Source organism: Pundamilia nyererei, unplaced genomic scaffold (assembly GCF_000239375.1).
Source record: "Pundamilia nyererei isolate P.nyererei 1_Seehausen unplaced genomic scaffold, PunNye1.0 scaffold00283, whole genome shotgun sequence".
NCBI classification, from domain to species: Eukaryota; Metazoa; Chordata; class Actinopteri; order Cichliformes; family Cichlidae; genus Pundamilia; species Pundamilia nyererei.
Genome location: NW_005187684.1, coordinates 102,804 through 125,014, shown reverse-complemented (window position 1 = coordinate 125,014; position 22,211 = coordinate 102,804). Strand labels below are relative to the sequence as shown.

At 39.7% G+C, this 22,211-nt stretch overlaps 1 protein-coding gene across 2 annotated transcripts; it reads right to left on the bottom strand.

Moving 5' to 3' along the window:
- Positions 1–1,881: 1,881 nt before the first annotated feature.
- On the bottom strand, positions 1,882–9,292 carry pskh1 (protein serine kinase H1). Of its 2 annotated transcripts, none has more exons than XM_005750640.1 (4): positions 8,997–9,292; positions 7,611–8,350; positions 5,695–6,612; positions 1,882–2,907 (listed from the first exon to the last, which is right to left on the bottom strand). In XM_005750640.1, exons 2-4 carry the CDS (start codon positions 7,677–7,679, stop codon positions 2,590–2,592), a joined length of 1,305 nt encoding a protein of 434 aa, XP_005750697.1. In that variant the 5' UTR covers positions 7,680–8,350; positions 8,997–9,292; the 3' UTR covers positions 1,882–2,589. The 2 variants fall into 2 exon arrangements, with proteins under 2 accessions (XP_005750697.1, XP_005750698.1); XM_005750641.1 differs by having other exon boundaries at positions 8,985–9,004.
- Positions 9,293–22,211: the final 12,919 nt, after the last annotated feature.

The following is a 22,211-nucleotide window of genomic DNA, read 5'->3' as shown; positions in this document are numbered from 1 at the left end:
GGAAACAGTTGCATCAGAGAGATGACAAAGCCTCACGGAACAAAAGTGAAAGCCAAAAGACAAAAAGCAAAGGAAAAACTGAGGTCAGCGGACATGGCTCGATCAGGTTTCCAGTACATATTAAAAAGTTCACAACAGCACACTTTTAAACTCTAGGAAAGATCACAGCAAAATCCTCAAAAAGCAAAGACAGAAAGACGGCAAAGTACCATTAAATTTCCTTCTGAAAAAACAAAAATAACAAAAAAACAAACAAACTAGAAAATCATGAATCTCAGTTCAGTACTGTACATTAAGTGCTTTGCCAGAAAGAAAAACAGCAAAAAGGACAAACAATTTCAATCTCATTTGTGAGACTTTTGGTTGTAATACTTCTGGGATTCTTTTTCCCTATCAACTTGGGAATAGTCATCACTTTAACCATCTTCATCAACAAAGTTTAAAAAAAAAAAAAAGAAAAAAAAAAGAAATCACTTTTTCATTTAAAGGTATTGATATTTCATCAGCATAGCTCTGATTTGTGCACTGGTCACAATACTTCATTGCGCAACGATGCTAAATATTCATAAGTTTAGTGGAAATGGTTTAGACCGTAAACATCAGAAAAAACTAACAACTACAGTTTCTTTGCAGCTCCTACTGCAGATCTGATCAACTAGAGTTCTTGTAGCGAGCTGTTTGAATGTTTTATAACTTAAGTTGAAAATGTCTCTGTATAAAAAAAGCCTTGTGCATTAAACTGTATAGCTGCATGGCTGCACTCTTTATCTCCTTCATTTTAGAGTGTTTACATCCACTGAAAGCTAAATACATTACGAAAAACCAAAACACAATCCCTTTAATCTCCACAAACTCCATGACTATATGTGGGTTTTTCAAATGATTTTCTCCAAGCCAATTAGAGCAAGCCCAACATTAGATATCAGTTGCTTAGCATCAGTTGTCTGTTTATCTTCATCATTTTCCTTCCATATTTTTCTAAAGCATACTCCGTAATATGTCTCCTGTTCTGAGTAACATTTTGGGACAAAGTTGGTGGGACTTTAAGACAAGGCTGCATCAAAACTTAAATGTAGTGGAATAAATGTATGAAGTTTGTAAATAGAGTGCTTCTTAAGATTTAGGAAACAAACTACACACTTACTAAACTGACTTACACCTTAAAAAATGTTACAGTTACAACATATATAATACCAACAATAGAAATTAAGTTTTTGGAGAAAATGATTTCTTGATATCTGATTTCCTACTTGTTTTATTTAAATATGCTTACATAAAGATATTAGAGTTTCAGAATTAGCATTTACTCAGTTTTGAAAGAACAGGCAAGCTCCAAAAACGCTAACCTATCTAAAGTTACTTGGTCACTCTACTGTTATCATAACAATTTGCAATGTGTGGCACTTTTGTGGAATCTAATTTAAATTTACCATGCTTCCAAGAATATTTTTTTCAATTATTTTGCCATAGCTTTGTTAAGCTCTTTCACAGCAGGACAATGCTATTTCTGTTACTTGGCTAGCTCAATAAGCTAATGGTAGAGTGTCATAACACCTGGAAATTACTCGGTGAAAATAATCAATTCATAATAAATCTTACACAATTATTTTAAAGCTAGGCTACATTTCTAAAGACAGTATGAAAAGCTCATGGAAACCCAAAGCAGCCTGTGTATCTGTGACTAAGATTCACGTGCCGGTGATCAAGAAAACTCAATGGCCATTTTCCATTATTAAGACAAATCCCTGCTGTACAACAAGGAAAGGCTCATCGCTGGTACTTTACGAGCAATGTCAAATCAAAATGACACAGGCTGCGTTAGGCAATAATCTATTATTGCCTAACACAATTAAGATTTAACAGCGACGCAAAAAAAAAAAAAAAAAAAAGAGCTTCACAATCTTTTGATAGTTTTAGGATCTTAACAATAATGGCAAGAGTAGCTAAGCTTTGGACTGACTAAATCATTTTGGCCTAAAACGGTGTGATTATGTTGCAGCTCGATATGATTAACCACATCTCAAATCAAAGTCTATACAATTAGCACAATAATAAATTCACAGCAATCAGAAATGAGTGAGAGGAATGTGTTTCCCTCCTCTTCTGAAGAATCTCTTTCCTCTTAGTAATGTCAGTATCCAGAACTCTGTTCAACAGATCCTTGTGGAAGGTCATTATCCAGTGACCATTTGAATGGAGACTAATAATCATGTCAACAATAATAAATAAATATGTAGCGACACAGGGAACGGGAGAACACAAGGAAAGTGAAAGGCACCATCCTGCTAAAAGTAAATGTGAAAGAGTGGATGGAGCAGTTGCAACACACTGCTATAGACGTTGAATGATTTTGTCATCTTTCTGACTTGTTCTACAGTCTCAGTTACTTTTCAGCTTTGTCATTTTAGAGTCATGGATTTAGTCAAGTCATTATCCTTGTTTTAAGGCAGAAATGTGGGACTTCAAGACACTTTTGCCCCCCAAACACTGGCAGCAACTCAAAGCTTCAGTCATTGCTGTGTTGTTTAAAGAAAAAAAAAAAGAAGAAGAAAGAAGGTCCGCTACAGTCGCTGGCTGTTGGGCCTTGCTTCAGCCATCGTACTGCTGCTGATAGCGCCGGTTCAGCTCTCGCAGCTCCTTCTCTCTCACCCGCCGAGCCTTGTTGGATTTGGTTGAGCGGCTGGAGCGCGTGGACTGGGATGACTTGGTGCTGTGGCAGCGTGAGGACGCACGCTTCAGGAGGTTGTGAGATATGCAACGCTGCAGGTTCTTCATGGACGACGAGGCTGCCATGCTGACGATCCAGGGGTGCTTGAGGGCCTGACCGGCGGTAAGTCGCTCACTGGGATCCACTGTCAGAACACGCTCTACAAAGTCTTTGGCAAGGTTGGACACACTGGGCCATGGCTGCAGAGGGAAGACAGGCAAGGGAGAAAGACTGAAATAAAACCAACTGGTTGAATTTTACCAAATTTCTTTATATACTTTATAGAAGAGGTTCATTGTATATTAGGTACAACTAGCTGAAACTAATGATAAGAGTCGAAGCAGACTGAAGCAAAAACATTTCACTTTCCATGCATCTCCTTAACATAACAATATATACAGAAGGCTTGTAAAAGCTTTGCACATCTGATAAAACCAACAAATTTTCTCTGAAATACAAATCGGTGGTTGTCCAACAGAAAAAGCTTACTGATGTGCAAAATATTTACGCCAACAATATATGGAGAACACTTTCATTGGAAGCCACTTTCGGTCCCCCAACAAAAGTTGCAAAGCAAAAAATTTGCGTTCAAAGAGCATGAAATGAGTAGCTATAGCATTAATCTTGAGAAATGTTGGCAGGGTTTTTCCCAGTGGACACAAGATGGCAGCAGAAACACAAAGCAGCAATGAGCAGTACTAGTAAAGCATCTACAATAAGTTAATTAAGTTATTTTATTAAGCAAATTAAAATTGCCCAGTGCATACATTTTGAGTGGCTGTTCTCAAGATGTTAAAAGTTAAAGCCTTTTACTCTCGGTAAAAGCCTTTTTTAACGTTAACTCTGACATGGACTCTTTTAACTGTAAGTTCCTGGTGATGAGTTAAACTCTATTTCTACTTAGACAGGAATTGGGAACATCCATCCTGCATGCCTCTTCTCACACACACACTTTACATAATGTCCTGCTTGGCAACTAGCTGTGTTTTCAGTCTCCCAGCAGACAACTACCCCACTTCAAATCCCACAGCAGGTAAATCACCAGTGCTGGCTAAAAATACATGACATATATACATATAACCCACCTCAATACAATTCTCCCCCACCCTATAACAATGACTGGGCTGTGTTATATCCTGGAATGGAGCTGTAAATGTGAATATTATTTATCACAGCTGTAAAGACCAACGTCCCCAAGGGAAGCACATTCAAGCCTGCTCTACCGCAGCTCCTCCAATCAGGACAAGCTTTTCTTCAAGAACAGCTTTGGGATTTCTCAAAAACATTGACTTGACCACACGTACAGAAGGTCTCTGACTACTTTCCATTACTGGCATTACTGGCAAACCCTGACGAATTCACATAAGTGAGGCTCATTAGTCTGATTTGGTATCTTGCAAAAGTACTGCCCATTTGGTATAGCTTTCTATTTACTTAATTATTTATTTATTTTCCACCTTCGTTGTATATTGGTTTCTCTTCTTCTTACTTTAGCACCTTTGTGGTTCAGCTACCCAATTTCGCTGTGCAAGAAACTGCACAATGACAATAAAAAGCTCTAAGTCTCTAAGTCTAAGTCTTTAGCTCTTTTGAGGGCAATGCTCTGCACTCATATGGAAGCAGTTCAAACCTTGTGAATGGTTTGACCACTAGTAGACATTCACAGGCTACTAAAGGATGGGTTACGATCATTAGCCGACAAATGTTCCTGCAAATTATAGTGCAGTAATGCACCACAAAACACTGCAAGCTAGCAAACACGGATCGACATTAGATTCAACTTAAAGTCTTTTGAAAACTGAAACTGTTCAACAATATGCTTTAAAACATGCACACAATATTTTATGGTGAACAAACATTGAATGAAAACACCTTTATGAAGAAGAAAACTATAAAACAGCAAAATGAATATTTTTACAATGAAAAAATTGTAAAAAGGCTGAAATGACGTGTGAAATGTGATTTACTTTCATAGCACTAAGATTTGCCTACAGCAGGCAGCTGTTTTTATGAGAAAAAAAACCAATCTTATAAGCCCACCATGCACTCCTTAACTGGCCATGGACAGCAACTAGCTAATGAGCACAGACGCTATAACCTCAGCTACATCTTTGAGTTAATGGTAGATCAATGAAAAATGTTGCTCTGTATCTTTTGGACGTATAGAGACAGCTGTTTGGAAATTTTATAAACACTGTTTATAATTTGTCCCAGAAATGTCCCGAGAAAGTAGTTTCTGCTGTTTGTTGTTTTTGCCAAAGAAATGTTGTGAATGTCCAGAGATATTCTTCTCGTTACTCTCGAGGTCTTCTGAACTGTTTATAAAGTACAAACTTATCCTCAAAATGTGTAAAGGTCGGTTCTAGTGAAAACCTCTATTTACTTATTTCAAGGAAAACTCTGTATGCAGCACAGCTGGTTCAGCCAGAGTCTGTGCTGAAGCAAAATACTGGCTCCTTGGAAGTGTTTTCAATTATTAAACATCCCTGATCTGGCCTTATCTTAGCTGTCAGATATTTGAGAAGTTAAAAATCTGGCCAAATCCCCAGAAAACTCAGATGATTCAACTGCTTCTCATTAAATATTACAAAACTACTCAGCGATTATTCACGCTGGAGTGGTTGTATGTGGGGCAAACATTAACCACGGGCCCCTTTGGTAACATTAACATCCCACACTGTGAAACAAAGGAATGGACTACTCAGCATTCTTCTGAATTGATTTAGAAAAGACAAATTACTGAGAGTGCTCCAGTGTACAAGGTACCAGTTTACGTGAAATGACACATAAAAAGTGGAGAATTGTGAAGGATTTGAAGTCCAAAAAAAGACACAGTGTATGTATCTGGGTTACAACCGTTTCACCTCACAAGCTTAACTTCCTGGAAATCTGTTGACAAAGCCCCCTGCAGTCTGAGGAATGCATTCCTAATACGACCGAAGTGTGCTGGTGTAAGGGAAAAGTGAGCAACAGATTTAACTCCTCACCTCTCCAGAAAAGCTGTATTTCCCTTTGAGGATCTGCCGGTAGAGCCTCATGCGATTGTCGTCCTCGAAGGGCATGGTTCCACTCATCAGGATGTAGGAAATCACCCCAAGCGCCCACATGTCCACAGCGTTTGTGTACGGCTTCCTCACTAGGATTTCAGGCGCTATGTACTCCGGTGTGCCGCAGGTGGTCTTCATCAAACACTCGCCTCCCTTTTTCCTGCTACTGGCCAAACCAAAATCAGTGATGATGATCTTGGAATCAGGTCCCGGGTGGTAGTAGAGCAGGTTCTCAGGCTTCAAGTCTCGGTGAGTGATCCCCAAAGTGTGGAGATACTTGACGCCATCCAGCACCATCTGCAACACCCGTGTGGCGTCCCGCTCTGTGAAGGAGCCGCGTGCGATGATCCGATCGAAAAGTTCTCCTCCAGTGGCCAGCTCCATGACCATGTAGACACGCTCAGCTGTCTCGAAGACCTCCATGAGTTGGATTATATTAGTATGACGAACACGACGCAGAACACACAGCTCTGACTCGCACACCTCCCTCCCCTCACGGTACCGGGTCTCGATCATTTTGATTGCGTATGGCTGTCGGGTGCTCTTGTGCTCCACGCGGACCACACGGCTAAAGCTTCCCCGGCCTATCAAAGCTTTGATCTCGTACTTGGCTGTAACCCGGGGATCAAACTTAGCTCTGTATTTCGCCACTTTCCTTCGCTGAGGATCCGGCAATTCGGACAGGTCCTTAGGGAGGTGAGCTGAAGCGGTGGGAGTGTCAGTGTGAGACTGGGCTTGATGTGGGGAGGTGATCTCTGCTTTGTCACCTGCTCCGCCACCAGCCACACCCATCTTGCTTCCAGAGCCATCCCCTCGTATGAAGTGCTTATAGATATCTGTCTGAGGTTGAGGATCAACCTGAAAAATACACAGCACAGTTCATCAAAATACACAGAAGATCAATGAAAGAAAGAAATCAACTAAAAAAAAATACCATACTAAATTATACTTATATTCTTTGTCTATACAATGTCTACAGTTACAGATTAGATGTGTTCAAAGCAGCCAGTCTCCACACTGCAGCTTTGTGTAGTAAGTAGGAGCAATAGATATTTTACAGCATTTCTGAATAAATCAATATTTTTTTTCAGTTGGTAAATAAAAAGACCAATAAAATGTTTTGTTGCACCCACTAATCAGTCTCAAAACCAAATATGTTCAGTGTAAAGTAACAAAAGAACTGCGGCTGAGGTGATAGATCAGGTTGTCTGCCAATCAGAAGGTTGTTGCATTGATCCCTGACTCTCTCTTGTCCACATGAGAGAGGCATCCTCGAGCAAGATACTTAACCCCGAGTTTTCCTGATGCATCCACAGTGTGCCACAGACAAAAGTTATGTATGAATGAGACCCAATTGTAAATTTTGAGTAGAGAGGGACTAAATCCGTTTACCCATTAGCCACATTCAAAAAGATTAGATATATAAATTTTTTTGTTTTTTTATTTTTAAAAACACAAATTAATATTAAGTCAAAAGACTACCAGATTAGTTTTCTAACAGATTCCCCTCAAATACTTAGGACTAAAAAAATATTATATGAAGAGACATTGTTTAATCATAGTTGTGTTGTAATCTAGATCTTTTAAAAGCAAAATTTCATGTTGAAATAAATGTACCTATGAAAGCACTTTGACTTTGTATTGTTTTCCCTCCTGTGGACGATGATGAAATATTCACATCATTCAAAAGCCGCATATGTTATTTTCCTTTTTAACCAAACAAATTGCCTCCAAAGTGACTTTAAGCCATTTCGGACAGCTCCACCATGTCACTGTATGTGGACAGTGAAGCTGTTGATATGCATGATTACATACGCCATAGCCATACCGTTAACAGTTACAGCATCTTTACTGACCTTTTTGACCAGGTCCAACTTAACATCCTCTGGAGGCTCAGGGAGGACCTTACTGTTCCGGCACCCCATCACATCACCTTGGGCCACTGCCCAGTCAGCCACACAGGCCACCAGGAGCCCTGCCTCATCACCGCCACAGCCGATTTAACAGCAACATCCAGGCTGCACCCAGACTCAGCTTGAGGGTTCATGAATAAAGCGGATTACATCCACTCAAGTACCAGTGAGCTGGTATCAGCAGTTACAGTACATGAATGCGATTGAGTCTGGTTTAACAACTCCCAAGTGCTCATGAATACATCTTGAATGGGCCTGCAGCTTACGCAAATCTCTGGTACTAGTTGTCTTCAGTGTGCTTCGGTAGGCCTGTAGCAGGGCCACACAGTCAGATGTTATCAAGGATGCATCTCAGATAGGATAATGTACAGAGAAAATGGAATGGATACAGCCGGTGTGGATGCTCACGGCAAAAAAAAAAAAAAAGAAGAAAAAAGTTTGATCCGAAAGGGAGCCGTTAGCCTGAGCGTTATCCAGCTTCTCTAAAGCAGGCTTAACCGGAGCTGCCTTTAGGGGGAAAATGCAAAGTTGTCCTCAGGACTCATTCAAAACTTCCAGGGAAAATAAGACCACCATCAACTACGCTATGATCCATTGGGAAAAGCTGCAATGTCAGCAGCGGTCTAGCCACACATGAAGCAGCTCCCCTGGAGAATCACAAGCTGAAGAACAGTGAAGGGAGGCTGTGAAATGCAAAGAAAAAATTAAGCACAAAATAAAATATGAATACAAGTTTGTGTGTTTATCAAATGCAGATATGACAGCAGGCATCTTTTAACATACATGCTTTTTGGTCACTCATTTTAACACTATTAAAATTAAGTATACTTTTATATGGAAGTTGTGTGATGAGGCCATACTGTCAGACTCCCAGCAGAAATATATGATCAAAGCTATTAATACATGTTTTGGAATGACTAAGACGACATGTGACAGGCTTTGCCATTATGAAAAGAGAGCACCAACACAGATGGTCACATATCTGAGCTGGAAGGCTGGTCGATATACTTTATTTTTATTTTTTGTTTGTACAAAATGTTTAGCAACCTACCACAAAACAAGAATTAAGGAGTACGTTACAGGCTGAAACTAATAAAACTGAAAATGGGTACATTTACTTAAGAAACCTAAAGCAAAACTACACTTAACTTCGAGATTTTTCTTTTTTTTAAGTGAAGGCCTTTTTCGTGTTTATTTTTTTATGATAAAACCCACTTTACCTGATTTCCCCCAACCTTTAGTAACATTAGGGTAGTCTCTAAAAGTTTTCACTAAGAACCCAGACATTAAAAGCGTAAGAGTGACTCTGAATCTCACCTCTCGACTTACCCGAGATAGCGAAGTGTCTAAGTACGCTAACTAGCCTGCTAGCAGCAAGGCAGGACTCCCAACTTTTGCCAAATCCAGCCTCCTCACCCCACTCTCACTCAGCTGGGCTCTCCATTTTCACCTCGTAGTTTCCCAACTTTACTCCCGAGGACAAACAACTCGAATCCATCACGGCCTTTCTTGGCGACACTTTGTCACTTTTAGAGTTTGCTAATTTGTTTTCATGGTGTTACAAAATGTTAAAGAAGTGTACAAGAACACTCAAAGTCATCCCGTCGGTTGCTTTTCTGGACGGTGTTTTTCAACCAGGACCACCTTCCCACACCCACAGAGAAGCGTCAAGAGGCGCCGGCGTTCCGGCCTAGACTTTCAAAATAAAGCAGATTATAGTTAAATAAAAGACTAGTATCCAGCCATCCACTCATTATTCATTTTTATAAATATGCAGCTCTACACATATAAATCTGGAAATATACTGTCTTCATGTCTGCACTGTGTTCTTCTTATTGTCCGTCTATTCTGTTAAGTGCATTGAGAGCAAAGAAAACAATTCCTTGTGTAGAAAGTGTAAGGTGATTCTAATTTCTGCATTAAAATATAGATACTTTTAAAATCTAGTATCTGCAGATACCAAGTACCCATACAAAATGAGTGTAAAATTAGAAAACTATACTATAGAAAACTATATTCCTTACGTTGAGGTAAATGTTGAAAATACGTCTTTATATATATATATATATAAAGGAACATCAAGCTCGACTTTCAAATTGCTTTCCTAACTTTGTAAATATGGTAAATGGCCTGTATTTATATAGCGCTTTACTAGTCCCTAAGGACCCCAAAGCGCTTTACATATCCAGTCATCCACCCATTCACACACACATTCACACACTACAACCAGGAATTAAAATTTAGTAGATCTGTGTTTAAAAATTCAAACACAAAGATGAATGAAATGTAAAAGTCAGCTCATACATTTGCACTATAGTCTCATTTCAGCGCAGTGTAAAAGTCTTTGCTGTGCTTTGCTGACTTTTATGGTGATGCTGATTTGCCCTTGTTCCTCCTCAGACACAGAGTGGAACAGATAAGACAAGAGGAGTGAAATAATAAAGAGTTTACAGCATCCCCTCAGTTTGCCATAGGACTAAAAAGACCTTTGGCAGCTACCTTTCTCCATGCTACAGTGCTGGTGGCATGGTTCAGCAAACACACAAAATTGAAATGATTGCCCCCTTAGATTGGCTTGTTGCCACTGATCGTGATCTAATCGTTTAGTGTATTCCTACTTAAGAAACATAAAAATGATCACAAGTGACACGTAATGACTGTAAAGATGCACTAAATTAACTCAAAGATGCAAAACAATTATAGAGAGACACAAAATCACCATAAACTGATTGTAAGCAACCACAGAAAGCTGCATGATGATTACCCAATGGTACCAAATGAGTACAAAGCCACACTCGGTGACACAAAATGATCACAAACGGATGCCAAACAAATATGAAAAAGTAACGCATAGCGTGTGTGGCTGTGGTCATTAGGAACTAAAAGCTCTATTGAGCTCTCGGTCATGAGCAAATCTTCTAACAATAGTTGCATGTTGACATTTCAAGAAGATTGTTCTTGGTCTACTCTTATTTTGAAAGCTATATCATTCTGCTTCCTGTGCACTTTACCTGTTTGTGTCTAACTGTACACTTCTCTCCGCTTCCACCCAACTTTTTTTTCTCCCCTTTTTTTTCTTTTTTTTCCTCTGTAAAATCGGACGACCTCCCTCGGCTTGTTTCGACCCCATTAAGTCCTCACCGTCACTTCCTGGATACAGAAAGAAGTCCCTATGACTTTTTTTTTTGTCTTGAAACAGTACAAGAAAGTTTAGAAGTTATGCTTCCAACTAAAGGAGTTCCACATAGGATGACTAGTATCTGACCCTCATTTGATATGGACATGCCTCAAGTCACAACATCTGAGAGAATCTGTGATGTTACAGCTGCTGCAGCTTTCCACAGACATCTGAGCAAAATATAAATGATGTGGAGCAAGTGAAAATTTTACATTATAGTTAGTTTTATTATTCCTTTATGTGATGGTATCCCACTGAGGCACTTTGGGGAACCACTGGTGATCTTTGGGGTATTTTTTATGCATTTAATTCAATGCAGGCATGCAAATAAAATTGAGGCCACTTCACTCGCCTCCACTCTGAAAACATAATTTATACAGGACTAAACCATATGTCGGGGAGCTCTCCCTGCCGTGCAGTTTCTACAAAATTAAATGAAAGCATGCATATGTTTTTGTTTTAAACAGATTTCATGTGGTTAATTATATGCTTTGGTTGTGTTTAAAGATATAGGTTTGCAGGACAAAATGCATATCAGCTGTAGTCTGATATGCTGAGCTTTGCATCAGTGAAGTAAAGCTCTTACAGGATTTTTCCACACGGTGTCACTGCTAACATAAAAGTCACTCCAAGGCTACCTCAGACTGTAAAGTACTTTTAAGCCATTTTATTAGAATAACTGTTTCTTTACATACCTCCACTGTACTGGGATGAGTAACGTTCAGTTTCACCCTGCTTGATTCACGAGCAGTATAATAAACAACGCAGGTCCTTGGCTTTGATATTGATGTGATGGAGCACACTGGACTCAGTGTTGTAGACTCACTTGACCATGGCTTGTGCAGCTTGTGCAGGGCGCAGCAGAGTTTTGTGGAGCAGCATTAAAAGAATAGAGAATTAGTAATAGGAAGACAAATGTTCCAGAAAGAGAGGCAGAGACAGTAAAATTCATCTTATGATGCCAATAAAGCTCCCTGAATTGGATTGAGGGAGTGAAAATGAGTGGGGGAGAAGGGTGGGGGTGACGGAGGAAGACAACGGATGACAGATGGTGGGTACCAGACAGAAATATAGGAAGAAAGGAATGGTGGGAGGGGGTAGAAAAATGAAGCAGCAGAGAGTAATCAAAACGGAAAGAAGGAGATAAGGAGAGAGAGAAGAAGACCCGCTGCAGCCATGAGGCAGGGACAGGGAGAAAAGGATGAGACAAAGAGAGAGAGATAAAAGCAACGAAAGAGATCCTCTGAGGGCTCTTGCTGCCCATCCAGCCTCTCTGCTCTATCTGCAGTGCAGCTGAGGTCAGGGCCTCTCCAGCGCTGCAGCCCGCTCTGCTACGTCGTCATCTTTGTGATTGATCACCGCTTTGTCGCACTCTGATCAAGATGCTTTGTCTGAGTGCCCTGCTTCTATTGACACTCGTGTGTATTCCTCTCCATCGCTACTCTCCCAGCGCTCCATACCCACATCTTTCTCTCTCTCCATTTCCACTTGTGCTGTCCTGTTACTCACACTATTTTCCCCTTTCAAAGGTCAATATCATCTATTAGGTCTAAATTTGCTGACTGCTGTATTATTTATCCCTACAGAGAAGGAGGAGATGCTCTATTAAAAGCTCAGTTGACTCCATCTGTGTCTCTGTCTCCATTAATATCCCCATGATAGTTCCCCTTCATTTGGGTGTAGGTTTGTGAGAAAGAAGAGCTTTAAAGTGTGTGCCGCATGTTTCTGCAGAGGATGAGTAAGAGCCCGTGAGAGTTTCCAGTGAGCGCATAGAAGCAGTCCGGTGCTGCGAGACAAAAGGAGAAACTCTAGAAGATGACATCCTGTGTCAGATTTGATCCTTGTCGTAGGATTTTTCTGTTTCTGCAACTCCCCCTGCATCCAGACCGAGATCACCACTGTACGCTGTCAGTACAATCAGGTGATAGTAAACTCACTATTGATTACCACAGGCACATTACTCCCTCAAGGAATATTGCGCGACTACTATACTGACACCACAGGAGATAAAAATATCATAAACTACAACATACTCCTTCTCAGGATATTATTGACCACCATACACAAGCTATTAGTTTCCATATCACGAGAATATTACAGGAATTTTATTCTTGTCCTGAGGTACTGTATCTACATGGTAAGTGTCACAGATATTGTAGGGTTTTTATTTGGTCCCTGTTGAATAGTGCATGTCTGGGACACCTGGTTCTAACTTTTACAGTCCAGCTGATGGCCAGTAAGTGCTTCTGTGTCTATTTTTTATTGGCTTTTTATGAGAGTTTTGCAAAATCGCTGGGGAAATATCTCATCACCATATAACAGATTCAAGGTCCCCGGTGTCCCTGAAAGTTGAAGATGCTCACAACACTAAAACATCCAACTAGTAAATTCTTGTGTAACCTGCTTGTACTGAACTCTGTAGCCATACACGCAGGAAGATAACCAGGTATGAGGGAAGAAAGGCGTAAACACAACAAGAAGACTGGACAGGAACAGATATTGATAAAGTTTAAATATAAATGTTGCTCTACGTTCATAGAAATGACTAGCAGTCAGGTTTGTCTGATTGACTGTACTTTTCTCCCTCTTGTATACTTATTCTTTTTTATTGCCTCAGTCTTTCTCAGGTCATTGTTGGCATCATGCTCTCTCTTTCTATTTTCTGTCTCTCATAGTTAATAAATCAGGTGCCTCTTTGACTTCCTGCAAGTCTAGTCTGTCTTTTTGACAGTTTTTTTAAGAGTTAATTTTTAGAAAACTCACAGCTTTGTATCAATAACTTTGATTTTAGTTACAAATACAAATGCTAGCTTAGCAGTTAGCAGCATTAGGATTAGGATTGTGAGCGAATGTTAATGCTAAAGGTCAGAGGAAAACTGTCTCTGCAGAAGAGCATCTCTGGATGCACAATATATCAAACTTTGAGATAGATGAACTACAGCAGCAGAAGATCATAAGGCTACAATTTGCATGCAATCACCAAAATTGGAAAAACCTTGCCAGGTCTGATGAGTGTAATTTCAGTTTTGAAGTTCAGATGGCGCGGTCACAATCGGGCACAAACAGCATGAAAAAATAGTTTTATCCTACCTGTAGCAACGGTTCAAGTTTTGGTGATGGTGTAATATTGTTGGATTGTCTTGGGTTTCTTGGTACCAAATGGTAATCTTTAAATCCACACCCTACCTGAGTAATGATAGCTGATTGCAACAGGTTAATGTGCTGTGTTGCAAAGCTCAGATCATCTCAACCTGGTTCCTCAAACATGACAGTGAGAAAATTCACACTATGGATATGCAGTTTACACAATGTTATTGTGCCAATATGGACAAAAACTCTGAGGAATGTTTCCAAAATCTTGTTTAAAAAAAGAAGGGGAAAAAAGTTCTGAGGGCCAAAGGAGTCCAAACCAGCAGCATCAAGGTGTACCTAAGGAAGTGTCTACTGAGTACACTAGGGCCATTCTAGCGAAAGGGAAAAGATACAGCGATGGAGATGGGGGGCAGTATTCCAAGATTTAAAATGTAGAATTTACAAGATTAAAATGGAGAAAATCAGTCAAAAAAATCACAAGAACCCAGTCACTTCACATTGCAAATTTAGGCTCACCACACAACTGAAGCCACACATGAAACACAATGTCTGTGATGACATGGAACTGTGATAAAAGCGATCAACTGATCTGAATCAGGATGCTGTTAAAAATAGAAGATCGCCTTTCGTAATGAAATGGGATTGTTCTATGGATGTTTCAACAATTGTTGTTACTCCACTAAGGTATACTGCTCTTTTCTTTAATATCTCATCCACAGATGACACCAGAAAACAGACTGACAGATATCTGTAGCTTTTTTCTGTTTAATCATCAGACACTAAATGGAAAATGACAACAACACAAAGAGATAAGCCAAAAGAAAGAAAGCAAGAAATGCAGAAAGAACTGAAATTTTACACTGCCATTTAAGATGTGCTGAATGAACGAATAGCAGTGGAGCTGTTAGAGTGAAGGCCAGACACATGCAGTCAACTCTGGGTCAACTACTGTCTTGTGATACCACTGGAGCGAGATTTCAGTGAGTTCAGAGAGTTCAGAAAGTAGTGTCTTAGGTATCCTACAAAAGAAACATGTTCCAGTTAAACTTAAAGCCTGATAAATTTTTTAGTTTAGTAAAAGTAAATAAGAAACAACTCTGGTGATGAAGTACTTAAGAACTCCTTAGGTAGTGCAATGTGGGGAGGTGTTAATTTATTAGCAGCCAGCTTAGAGGACAGGTGTAGTGAGGCAGGCACAGAGGGATCCACAGGCAGAGAGAGATAAAGAGAGCAGACAGTTTTCAGAAACTGTAGACTCAGATGCGGAGGAGGACCACATCTATTTAGGGACATTTAGTCCACCACTGCTGTAAAAATGCACTTTTTCATATGGGAGCCCCTACTGGTAATACCAAATGTGACTAACAAGCTATTACTCTGGCACAGTTGAGATTGCTGGACAAAATTTGGTTCCAGATCTTTTGGGTCAGCCTCTGTATAATGAAGTCAAATGTTGCCGAATGCCAGCTCGTCGTCTCGTTTAGTTCACCCTAGCGTGTATTACCAGATCTTTAGTGAAGTTTTCCACAACTTCCCTGTACTCGCCCCTGTTTTTAGATACACTGAGTACTCTTTTCGGCAATGCTAACAGGTGTTTGGTGAAGACTGGGACAGTAATACTATAGAGCTGTTCCCTCAGGCTAAAAATCAAATCTTTTTCCTTGCACTTATGTATTTTGCCAAGGTCCTTTAAAATGGCCTTGTTGACATTTTTCAGGCTTTTTGGAGATAGATCCAGATGTTTCTCATTAATTTCAGGCCAGATTTGCTCAAGCAGCCTATCACTGATGCAGTGAGGAGTGAGGCGCTGTGTGAAGATCTTGTATTCAAAGGAGTCTTTGTCTGTGGCCTTTGAAATCACTAACTGAATAACGTTGTTGACACATGGTACATTGTTAAAAAAACAACAACATTTAGATGGAAGGACAGTAGTCCTTACTAGGGATGGGTACCGGTGTCCGGTGCCATCTGACATAAACGGTAGTAACCAGACCGAAAAGCAGCGCACATTTCGGTGCTTTATTTCGGTGCTTTTTTTTCCTGAGCTGTGATACACTTCTAGCCAATCATTTTACGTTTCCCAGGATAGTAGGCGGGGCCAGGTACGTATGTTCTTTTATGCAGAGCTACAGATTAAAAATGTCCAAGGCGAAGCGGTCAAAAGTCTGGCTGTACTTCACAGCAAAAGATGCAAACTCAGCAGCAACAAGTGCTTTAAGCTGATACTGTGATACTGTCAAAGGAGGTAACACCTCAAATCCGATGAAACACCTGGCGACGCATAGCGTTTTTTTTTCTCCAAAAACCAAGAAATGCGCTGTATTTGATAGCTTGCTGCGAGACCTCACTCACACCGAGCGCATCTACTGCGGTGTGGTGCCTGTTATCGGACCCGGAGTTAGCAACATACCCAAAAACACGAAGAGGAGAGTCCTGGCCCCTAGCCCTGCCAGTGTAGCAGAAATGATGACGGATGATGATGGCAGCAGCAGCAGCCGTTCTTCTCTGCGTGAGTAGTTTACGTTGAGGAGGCTAACCACGTTATTACATTAATGCATGTAAGGTGAACTAGCAAACATCATCATAGCTACATGCTGCTGTCTTCTTGTTTGATGGCAGATGCTCCCTTCACCCTGGCCAAAAAGGCTAAAATGACCAAAGAAAAAGAGGGAAACAGCTGAACATGAGAGGTTTTGGACAAAGTTTGTGTTTTTTCCATTGTTTAAGCACTGCTTCCAGCCAAGAGTGATACCATATATGCCCTATAGCTGCAGAAAAGGCTAACATTGTTATCTTTTTACAAAAACCAAATCAAATCAAATCACTTTTATTGTCACATCACATGTGCAGGTACATTGGTACAGCACATGTGAGTGAAATTCTTGTGTGCGAGCTTCACAAGCAACAGAGTTGTGCAAAATACAATAATGTAAACAAGCAAAATACAAGAATGGCTACATCTGAAACTAATAAATATATGTACAATATATAATAGTATATGCATTTCTGGATGTGTATAGTAAATATTTTCCTGTGTGTGTGTGTGTGTGTACACATATTTTACAAATTAAATAGAGTAAACAATAAATAAAATAAATAAAATATACAGAGTTGAGACATGTGCAAAGCAGTGGCATTACTGTACAGTATGGAGTGCATAATGTTAAAGTTCCAGTAGTGAAGCTGAGGTGTCTATGACGTGTTCAGCAGTCTGATGGCCTGGTGAACCAGTTGAACATGAGAGGTTTTTGGACCAATTTTGTGTTCTCCATTCTTTAAGCACCGGTTCGAGCACCGTTTAAGCACCGGCACCGTTTCAAAAGTACCGATTTGGCACCGGTATCGGATAAAACCTAAACGATACCCATCCCTAGTCCTTACAGAAAAACAGGAGTGCACCCTTACAAGGCCTCTGAAAGGAATGAAAAAGGAATCCTTTAAATTTCTTGATTAAGTCGTTGGGAACCATTCAGATTTTTTATTTCATGCAAAATCAACAAGACATAAAAGAGTTGTAAGTTCCAATACACAGGGGAGTCTACTGTTTTAAAGTTAGAACACTAGATGACTTTTGGTAAAGTAAATTAATTGTAATCCGAGTGTTATTTATGTTTTTTTTAATATACATTTTAGCTGGCTGTAGATAGATTTAGAGCAAGTAAGTTTTGAGGTTGTTTTTTAATCTTATATTAACAAATATATATTGATTAATGTGTATTAACACATCTCAGTATCGCTGTTATTGAACAGAAGTGAGTCTCATCGACTTGTATCGGACTACTTTGACAGTTTTACAGCCTCCAGAGAAAATTGACTTGTGAACCTGGCATACTGATAATGGAGGTGAATAGTGCACTGACAGCCTACACTCACTACAGATGAACAGTGGTCAGAGTTGTTATACAGCAGCCACAGTAGCTAGGTTTAGGTCAGGGGTCCCCAATCCCAGTCCACGAGGGCCGGTGTCCCTGCAGGTTTTAGATCTCACCCTGTATCACATGATTAGGTCATTATCAGGCCTCTGGACAAACTTCAAGACATGTTGAGGAGGTAATTTATCCATTTAAATCAGCTGTGATGGATCAAGGACACATCTAAAACCTGCAGGGACACCGGCCCTCGTGGACTGGGATTGGGGACCACTGGTTTAGGTACTTGAAGTGGGCGGAGTAAGAAAACAGAATTCAGTTGACTGCAGTCTGCAATCTACTGACATCTAGTGGTGAGATTTTACACACTCTACTTTTAATGTTAAAGGAATTATTGTTTGAAGAGACTATGTCAACCAGCTAAACAGCAAAACAAGACTTAGAAAAATAAATAAATAAAATGAATGAATGTACTCATTTCTGGCTGTTTTCAACCATGTATTTGGGAGAATGCAAAATAAAGAGGAGAGAGTGAGACTGGTCAATCCATGAGGCCCTCCCACTTGGTCCCTTGAGCTGATTTTGTTTTTTGTTTTTTTTGTATGTGTGTGAGATTTTCAGGGCTGTAAAACTCCTTGAAGCTTTGCTGAAAACTGCAACTAATTAATTTTAGACCCACTCCAAGTGTCACAATCTAGAGCCAAAATCTTTATTTTTCCTTCATCCTCAATGATTTTGTCCTATTACCAACTTTGAGCATCAGTATAATGGAATATATTAAAGAAATGGGAACTGTGCTCAGTTTTGGTTTTATACGAATGAATAACACCTAAATTATTCTGAAAAAGCATGCATTGTGATCACTTAAACATTCAGTTCTGCAGAGCAACACAATGTATGCCATTTTTCTAAAGGTATGAAAAATACATCAATTAAGCCTTGTTTAATAATTTACTTTGTTAAGGCAATGTGTTAGCCAGTATGTGTTTGCCCTAAAAGGAAAAAAAAATCCAAAGCATCAGCTTTGAATAGAAAATGAAGAGAAGTAAAGGCATGCATTCCTCTCAGTTAGGTGTTGGAAAAACAGGTACGCCAGTGCAGTATTTGCCCAGCAGAGACAGCCAACACCCATTTAACATTTGACCCAGCATCTTGGTGCAATACTCAGAGGACTACTTATTTTGTGAGACTTGTGGTTGAAGCTGAACAGAAATGACTGAAAAAAGCAGTGTACATCCTGTACGGGTGGTGTGGCTTTGTAGTTGTAGTCCTATCTTTGTAGCTGAGGGAGTAAAAGTCTTGTTCTCAGAGCCCTGTGCAGGCAGTAAAGGCATCTTATAAAGGTGGCAACATCCAAAATAAGGAGGCATCTGGGGCATAGTCTGGTGAACCATTTGTCTCGAATGCCCAGAAATAAAACACTGCCATACATTACCTGCACTCAGTACTTTTTTCAACTTATGCTCATTTGAAAAATACACCTAATTTCCCTAAAGCAAAAAATCTTCTCATTTCTGTAGATATCTAACAGGAGTTCAATACCTCATGTCCTGTACTCTAGCAAATTCTTGTGCCCTTCTCTCTCTGTGCCCAAGCACTGGTCATTAGGCATTAAAAGCAGCTTATGAGTTCATTACAAGCAGAATTATCATGATATAATAATCTTCTGTGCAATTTGCACAGTGTCTAAAAGCTTGAGGCTGTGAATGCCTTCTGGAGGAACTGTGTGGGTAAAACCCCCATAACAGAGTCATTAAAGATCCATAACGTAGTATGTGTTGACAGATTATATGTAACTTTCAAATGTAATAATAATGAAGCACAACAGTTCATTCAATGTAAACCAAGGACTCGAGGTCATACAGAAATGCCCAGAGAGCTATAAGCACCTATTACTTGACCCAAACACATTCTAATACGGTAGAAATCATTCACACTGCAGGTCAGTGGTGTGGCTTAATTACATTCATGTCACTCTGCATAATGTCCTTTAAATGACTGCAAACAGAGAAAAATTACAGGCACACAGACATGAAGTGTGATCACTTAACAGCACATTTTATATTCAGATGAACATATTTTAGTTAGAACATCACTGTGTTTATCAGAACAGAAAAATAATAGAGTAGGCCCTGTGCAGTAATTACATGAGTAAAGCATATACGTTTTCCATGCTCATGTCAGTTTATACTTTCTTTTGAACACATCCACACACACACACACAATTGATGCTTGTATGCGTAACTATTTTCACACAATTTAATATCCTCCTCCTCCACATATCATTCTTTTTATTTGTTTCTTACATAGCCTATAGCCAACACCTTGGCACAGTTTTGTCTCTGACTGCTAAACATACGTTTATTCATATTGAGCAGTGAAAAAAATAATTCGGTCTACTGACATATTTGAAGAGGTAATGAAATTGTACAAAAAAGCTAAACAAAATACACATAAAAATATAATGTTGGAAATGTTCAAAGGAGGCCCTCGAAGTTTTAATATTTTTATTCTTATCCTCTTTTCTTCTTGTTATTGTTATATTAGCACTTCTGTGCAGAAAACATACCATGCAGCAAGCACACCAGATATATACAAAAAATGGAGTCTGAAAAGTTAAGCAAGCGTGAAATGTCTGAAATTTGTATTCTTGCAAATGGCCACCAGGGGGGCTGTTGGCAAAAAGAAGTCCAGCTACAAGTCTTTGGGAAAATTTCATTTGGGTCCCTTGATCCATAACCTCAGAAAACACTGTCCTGAGGAATTTATGGTCTCATTTGCTGGTTTTGAGGATTGCGGAATACAGTATCATGTTTGCTTTTTAAATTATGGCCCAGAAGTAGAATAAAGCAGGGTATGATTTGCATCGGCCTATGCTGAGATTGGCAAATAACTACAACATGAATTTACAGCATCCTAATGTTTTAGAATGACTCGGTACACAAAATGGGATTTTGCAAACCAGTAGGTAATGTCATGGTGGCTACATCCATAATCTTGTGCTAATTCACTTTGTTCTGTTCTTCAAAAGGCTAACGAGAATTCGATTTGCCAAGCTGGATTCAATCATCCATGATATATGCCTCCTGGTCAATGGGATCCAAATGATGATGGAAACAATGATCAGCAACTGCGTGATTGGAGGACTGACAAATTAAAGGGCTGCATAGTATTACATCACAAAACAGGAAGGGGGGGGGAATGGGTGGCAAAAAAGAATAAATGCATAACTAATCCTCCGACAAGTGAAATTCTTCTTTTTAATGTTCATTTCTACAACAGCACAACAAACATATTTCACCTGAAAAATAGAAAAGAAAATACATCAAGTCTACTATAGGAAACGGCAAATGAAATAAATGACAATGCAAAACACTCGGAATAAGAGGAAAGGTGTCAGAGAATAAACAGGAGAAAACAATGATCTCGTTTTTACAGTGTCACAATTCATTTTGTTGCTTTCTAAGTATGAGAACACCAAAGAGCAGGGAACAAAAAGTATAACATAAAAATATTATATAAAGCTAATATTGTTCTACTAACCTCTTCATAAATAGCTACAGACCTGTCATGGTTCTACCCCTGGGTGGAGCCTCATTAGCCCGCCTATTCTCCACACCTGTTGGTAATTCAGCTGGCGTTATTTAAGACCGCCGCTCACAACGAGTCTTTGCCAGAATATCTGCTAAGCTTAGTGCCAGGCCTTCAAGTTGTGTACTTCATGTTATTCATTCTTGTTGTGCTAACTTGTCGTTTCTTGTGTCACAGTACCTCTCGGACCATTCACTCATCTGTGCAGTTCCTCACTTACCTCTTCATCACTGATCACTCCATCATTCAGAGTTATTCCACATGCCTGCCCTCCTGCTGTCACCGCTGGTCTTGTATCACTCTGGAACTCTGGACTCTCTGGATCACAGCCAAACGGACACTCACCCGAATCCCGCTGGCAGTTTTCCTCCACACTTCCTCTGTCCTGCTCACAAGTAAGGTAAAAAAGTATTACCACCTGTTTAGTCGTCTTACCTCCTGAAGCCCACCTGAAACCTGTCTTAAAAGAGCCTCTGACCTTAGCACCACGCATCCTGATCCCAGTCCTGCGCTGTATCATAATTGCCACCACTAGTATGACGTATAGCTATGTTTTATAGTTCCAGGTTTTGTGTGTTGTAAATAAATATTTGCTTTTGGGATAATCACTCCACCTCTGCCTACGTCTGCATTTTGAGTCCAGCCTGTTATTCACAGACCAATTAATGTTCCCTATATGTTTGGCCCTTTAAATCAACTTCAACCAAAAACTTTATTTCTCTGCTTTAAAAAACAAACAAACATAAAAAAACAAACCTTGTACAGTTGGAATTTTCTTACCCTTTGCTCTTTTTTTTTTCTTTTTTTTTTTTT